Source organism: Ipomoea triloba, chromosome 11, assembly GCF_003576645.1.
Source record: "Ipomoea triloba cultivar NCNSP0323 chromosome 11, ASM357664v1".
Taxonomy (NCBI): domain Eukaryota; kingdom Viridiplantae; phylum Streptophyta; class Magnoliopsida; order Solanales; family Convolvulaceae; genus Ipomoea; species Ipomoea triloba.
In genome coordinates this window covers 17,631,112-17,637,623 of record NC_044926.1, presented here as the reverse complement: position 1 = coordinate 17,637,623, position 6,512 = coordinate 17,631,112, and the positions used below count along the sequence as shown (strand labels likewise).

The 6,512-nt window shown below is 35.1% G+C and overlaps 1 protein-coding gene and 1 long non-coding RNA gene across 2 annotated transcripts; both read right to left on the bottom strand.

Annotated features, from left to right (window-relative positions):
* Positions 1–1,983: 1,983 nt before the first annotated feature.
* LOC115997572 (alpha-galactosidase 1-like) lies at positions 1,984–6,279 on the bottom strand. Its single transcript, XM_031237156.1, has 15 exons — positions 6,011–6,279; positions 5,726–5,784; positions 5,524–5,580; positions 4,918–4,952; positions 4,703–4,806; positions 4,359–4,434; positions 4,194–4,252; positions 4,029–4,094; positions 3,857–3,940; positions 3,673–3,737; positions 3,508–3,590; positions 3,327–3,417; positions 2,749–2,798; positions 2,515–2,655; positions 1,984–2,219 (listed from the first exon to the last, which is right to left on the bottom strand). Exons 1-15 carry the CDS (start codon positions 6,205–6,207, stop codon positions 2,127–2,129), a joined length of 1,260 nt encoding a protein of 419 aa, XP_031093016.1. The 5' UTR covers positions 6,208–6,279; the 3' UTR covers positions 1,984–2,126.
* Positions 5,022–5,479, bottom strand: LOC115997573. The gene is made up of 2 exons (XR_004093752.1): positions 5,418–5,479; positions 5,022–5,348 (listed from the first exon to the last, which is right to left on the bottom strand). It is a non-coding gene; the product is annotated as an uncharacterized LOC115997573 (long non-coding RNA).
* Positions 6,280–6,512: the final 233 nt, after the last annotated feature.

Genomic DNA, 6,512 nt, shown 5'->3' with positions numbered 1-6,512 from the left:
TATTTTTTTTTAAAAAAAAAAAACTTATATTATTCTTCTTCTGAATATTAATAAATGTTATTTAAAAAATTTTGTTATTTATATGAATACTTTGTTTCATAATTTAGATATTATTGTTTTAATATTGTTGATAAGGAATAATGGTAACATGTTGATTAGCATATGAGGAAATTGACGTGATGATGATGATATATTGATTATTAGTTGATTATGGAATGATGGTTAATTGATGCGTAGTAATAATAATAATAATAATAATAATAATAATAATAATAATAATAAGAAGAAGAAGAAGAAGAAGAAGAAGAAGATTTTGTACAATGGCATTTATGTCTTTTGAATATATCTTTCATTTTTATTCCTTTAACCAACCAAACGCTGGAATACAATTCCCAAATCTATTCTTTCAGCGAACCAAACAATATAATACAAGGGCATTTATGTCTTTTGAATATATCTTTCATTTCTATTCCTTTAACCAACCAAACGCTGGAATACAATTCCCAAATCTATTCTTTCAGCGAACCAAACAATATAATACAATTCCTATTATATTCCTTACCTATTCCATTCGTTATAGAATAGTATTCATATTTCCTCCAAATTCATTACGTGAACCAAACGTGTTGTTAGGAATTTATTAATAAAGGAGTAATGAAGGAGGTTATGGCCATTATTGGCCATTAGTGGCCTTTAGGTTGGGGTAGTGAAGGGATGGGCACGTAGAATTAACTAGGTATGATGAATTACTTTAATATAATAATAATATATATCATATATGTAACATACCACTTAATACAATATAATTACATATATACTTATATATAAATCTTAACTAAATAACACACACACACACAGGTATACATACGTACATAATATATACATATACTATATAAACAATTAGTACATATATATAATTTGAAATACATCTTGTATACATATATACATATACTACACACATATACGTACATACATATATATACAAATATAAAATATATAATTTTGTTACTAATATATAATATAACTTATCATAAATTATACTTTTGTAATATTGATACCTATTTGACACCATCGGTTTAGAAGTAGTACCAATATCTCAATATTTATATATCCAAAATAAGGTACTTCAAATAATAATTAAAATATAGTCAAGGTAATATAAATAATTATACTTTAGAAATATATTGGCTCAAAGGTTAAATGAATAACGGGAGAAAGAGTAGTAGGGTAACATTGGGAGTTCAAAAGAAATAATATCGGGAGGAAAAATCTCGAGTATCACAAGAACCTTTTTGTTCAGGAACTTCATATTCTCTAACAAGGGTAGGCGTATTGCACTCCTGGTGTTCACCATTTTATTATTGGTAGTGTTTGTGTTTAAGAAAATGGACTTTAGGAAAAGAATCGTTTGAACGCCATTTATTATGCTGATAAAAATCAAGAGCTAAAATTAAATATTTTAGTTACTGATAAACATTAGTCTAAAAATGTAATAATTATTTTTTTGGTAATTAGACAGCCACCGGTATGTATGTATTACTCGCTGGAAATTGAAAATTAATTAACTTAGTTTTAGTAAATGAACAGTTTGGCATGTTTTTTTTAAGCAATGAATTCAATGTTGGTCATTCCTGTAAAACGACGCCATTGTATATGGGCGAGAAAATTTGTGGCTGAATCATTTTGCTTTATTATATATATATATATATATATATATATAGTGTCATGTTCAGGTATAATGAAATACACCACTCAATGTTATCGAGTGGTGTATTTCGTAACATTGAGTGGTGCATTTCTTAACATTGAGTGGTGTAAACCGCACGACCGCACGTAAGGGCGCGGCCACATTTGAATAAAAATCTATATATATATATATATATATTACAATAGGGGAGTAATTTTTTTAGAATATGGAAAATAAAATGTTTGTGCTGCTACTTGGTGTTGATTTTATGATTGATGAAGGATGCACACAAAATATTGAATGAAAATGGATGGTCACTATTATTTTTGGTAGTCCCTTGACTTGTCAAATTTATTGATGATCAATGCTTAGTCCCTTGACTTGTCAAATTTATTGATGATCTAAAACCTTAAAAGAAAAACTATTCTATCATGGCTGGCTAAGCAACAGCCTTCAAAATGTACATCTTGCAAGAGTGAGGATTTACAGTGGCTGTCAAGTTCCCCACGAATCTTGTCTTCAAAGTCTTGTGCTGCACAAACAATAAAATTTACTTTACAAATAGCTAACAAAATAAGTGTTGGGCGGAGATGGGTAAAAGGCAAGTCCATCAATTGGTGCCTTGGTGAAAGGCAAGTCCATCAATTGGTGCCTTGGTGACTAGGAGGTTATTAGGCTGAGACCGGTAAAAGGTCAAGTCTAGCACCCTACCTCTCAAAAATGGCGGTCTATAAGGAAATAAAATTGCACATTTGCTACTAGCTATAATTTTTAGCGTAGTGATAAACACTTGATCCTAACGAGTGGTATCAGAGTGAGGACTTTACCTCCCAGAGGTCTCTTGCTATTGCAGCGGTTTTGAGAGGAAATCCAATGTCATCCCACTCCGCTGTTATCTCATATCGCCAGGGGCCTCGATTCAAAAGGACTACACCTACTCGGTACCCTGAAAGGGGCCCTGCCCAGATCTAACCACCAAATTATGAAAAGGGATCTGTTTCAAACTTCATCATGAAAACCAATTGCCAAAAGATCATAACATATAAATTGTAAGCCTTTACCTCAATGTCACCTTCCTTTCTAACTTTTTTTGCCTGAACACCAAGTGGATCTGTTCAACAAAATGCCAAATTTTCAATTTCACTGGCTATAATCATCAACCACTTCTAGTATAGTGTAACTAGTGAAGTTACATGGCGTTTGGTTGGGAAGAGGAAATTATGAAAAAAAAATTGTTATTCCGTGAAAAACGAATAAGGTGAGAATTCAAATTACATGAATAGAATTGTTGGGAATGAAAAAAAAAAAATGATATAAAGACTAAAATGTCCTTGTATAATAATAATACTAATAATAATAAATAAAATAATAAAGGGCAAAAAAATCATTTTCTTCTTTTCCCTGTATATCCTATGCGGAATTGGAATTCATGGAGAGGTATGATTTCCAATTCCACCAAAGGAGGGAATTGCAATTCCTTCAAACCAAACAATTTAATTTCTGCGGTAAAAGAATTAGGTTGTAGTTGAATTAAAACTACAGCCTATCAGAATTAGTCCGCATGAATGTTGTAACCACACACACATAACCCTACCCTACCCAGCCAGGACATAAAGATAACTGCAGACTGCAGATATACCTTGGTTCACAGCAATCACCTCCTTGTTTGTAAGAATTTCCAGTGTCTCTTTTGTAGCAGTTCTCACATCACAGCCAATAATAAGAGGAGCCTAAAACGTACAATTTTAACAGCAACCACAATATTAAGATAACAAAATGGGTAAAAAATTTATGCTACTTGGAGTGGTCTATGGAAGTACCTTGGAAATGGCCCATAAGCTAAAGTGGACTATATATTCATCCTTTGTCATTCCACCGTTTCCAACTTCAAGCATGTCCGGATCTGCAATAGTAACTTGAATAAGCAATTTTCTTTTTGGTCTATTAAGTACCAAAGTATGCCGTGATTAACACCTAGTACTAACCGTTCCAACCACCAGGCCTTGCATAGTCAGCATAAACTTCATTCTCGTCTGCCCTTGTTACCATGCTGTTAGAAAACCGTAACTCAGAAAGGATAAAAGCATTCATACAACATTTTGCTTTTGGGTACCAAGAGCATTCATACGAGATGGAATTTAGTAGCGGGAAGAAGTATACAACTCTTACCTATCCCATTTATCAGTAATATCATTCGTGTTTCTCCAGCTGTTTCCCACCTTACCACCCCATAGGGCGGGATGCATATCTCCCCTATTTACATGGAAAAAAAAAACAGTACAAATACCAAAATTTATGTTGAGCAAACACAATTACAGTGATAGAGCACTTGAAAAATTACCATTCACATAGACTGTAGTAGATTGGACGTCCTGCCTTCATTAAAGCTCCGGTCATAACAGGAAATCTAGAACCAAAACAAGAATAACAAAGCCATTTAAACAGACAGCCATAAAATGTAGAGTAAATTGGGCAATTTCAAATTCTGATCAAATTATAGAAATACCTCACAGTTGGCTTAGACCCATCATGGTAACAGTTATCATACTTCAAATAATCTATACCCTGCAGAAACAGGTTATAAGTTACTTGTACCTATTGACGCCAAATGCCAATAATTGTACATTCTTGCAATTAGAAACCCTTACAAAAGAACCACAGAATATCTTACCCAATATGCAAAAGTTTTAGCATCTTGCTCTTCCCGGCCTAGAGAGCCTGGCATTTTTCTGCTGCATGTAAAATATCTGCAAAATAAGTAAATAACAGTTACTGTTAGGCAGAGGCCGGTGAAGGGCAAGTCTAGCAATTGGTGGCTAAGGGGATTGTTGGGCATAGGCCAATTAAGGGCTAAGTCCAACACCCTGCCTCACGAAAATGTGATGGCCGTCTATAAGGAAATAAAGTTGCGCCTTCTAGCTATAGCTTTTGCCGTAGTGGAAATAAAGTTGCGCCTTCTAGCCAGCTTCATAATATAATTACAAGGTTGGAGTTCAAATGATTTCAAGTGTTTACCCTGCACTTGAGTAGATTCCCAGCTTGAGACCCTTACTGTGCACATAATCTGCAAGAGCTTTAATGCCAGAGGGAAATGTTGAATTCTTAGGCATCAGATTACCCTGGAATTTCACGAATGCAAGCAAAGAAGAGTACAAATACAGATCAATATACAAAAAATTTCAACATTTAAAATAGGGATGGAGAGATTGAATCAGTAGGGACTAGACTACCTGGTCATCGCGATTGATTTCGGCCCAGCAATCATCTAAGGTTTAATTTTACAGAAATCAAACTCAGTGAACTATGTATATGTAATCAGAGTATGAAGAACACATTTTCAACTATAAACTATAATCAGAATCCATAATAAGCTGCTAAAACCAAAACTACTCCAAAAGTTATAGCTTGTAGCCAAGATGGATCTTTATTTTATTATACCGCCACACTTTCAAGAGCTAGGGTACTGGACTTGGCCCTTTACCGGCCTCCGCCCAACAATCCCCCAGCACCAGCCAGTCTTAACTGATCTTTTTTCCTTATACCGCCACACATTTTCGAGAGCTAGAGTGTTGGACTTGGACCTTTACCGGCCTCCGCCCAAATTTTTTTCCTTATACCGCCACACATTACATTTTCGAGAGCTAGAGTGTTGGACTTGGACCTGGCCTCCGCCCAAATTTTTTTTTTATACCGCCACACATTTTCGAGAGCTAGAGTGTTGGACTTGGACCTTTACCGGCCTCCGCCCAACAATCCCCTGCCCACATGGTGCTAGACTTTGACCCGGCCTCCGCGCAACAAATTAAGCCCGAAACAAGAAATGCTACAGATCTTACCTATATTTACATATCTATACCCAAACTTAGCAAGACCAGTTGAAACCAGAGCATCAGCTGTTTGGAGATGAAAAAAAAAAAAAGCAAAAAGAACAAAAAATCTTAAAACATCTGAGATAAGACCAGAAGCCAACGAAGTAAGAGCTAGTACTAATATTCAGAAGAAAATATCTAACGATGGAGCAAACAGGTTAGAGGGTACCGGTTTGTTTTATGATTTTCTCATCGATGTTGCAACCAAAATGATTCCAACTGCTCCAACTGAAAAAAACCCAACAATAAATCATTATATATAGCTTGAACAAACAGAGGCACAAAAATTGAAGGGAAATAAATACAACAAAATCTGGGTTCACTAAATCAGGTCAATGAAATCTAACAATTATACTAGGAAATACTATGTATCCACCAATAATGTTCACAATAACTATCGGCAGTAACAATTTTCCGGTGACCTGGTAGCCGGAAAATGGAATCGAGTGCTTACCCCATGGGAGGAGTGAGGCCGAGGCCATTGGTTAGCATGCTGCGTCTTACAATGCGGCCGGGGGTGGCGGAAGATGAATCGGCCTTCGCCGCCGGCGCCGGCCGGTGACAGTAAACGCCGTGACATGTCAGAAGCGTTAACAATAATAATAATAATAATAATGTAGTAAAAACAAAACCTTGTTTAGATTTTGTCATCGTGGCTTATCCTCCTCAGGTAGTCTAGTGCTAGTGTGCTACTCTACTCCCAACTGTATTGTCAAGTTAGAAAAAAGTTTGATCTTTTATAGAGCAGGAACTCATGCTTTGTCGGTGGTCAATTGATACACGTAATCCTAAATGAGTTACACGTAAGGGTTCCTCAATAGATAAGTTTTTTGTACAAATACAGTATTTTTGCCCGTGCGTTGCACGGAATGGATTTGTTATATTATTTTAAGAATATTTGGATCGGTATACAATTATGTAAATTATAACATCGAATATTATATAGTGCAATTGAT

Coding starts and splice junctions, on each gene's coding strand:
- LOC115997572 (XM_031237156.1), bottom strand. CDS start 6,207: ATGACAAAATCTAAACAAGGTTTTGTTTTTACTACATTATTATTATTA. Junction 4,095..4,193: donor GGGTCTAAGCCAACTGTGAG/GTATTTCTATAA, acceptor TTTTGGTTCTAG/ATTTCCTGTTATGACCGGAG. Junction 3,591..3,672: donor AAGGCCTGGTGGTTGGAACG/GTTAGTACTAGG, acceptor TTACTATTGCAG/ATCCGGACATGCTTGAAGTT.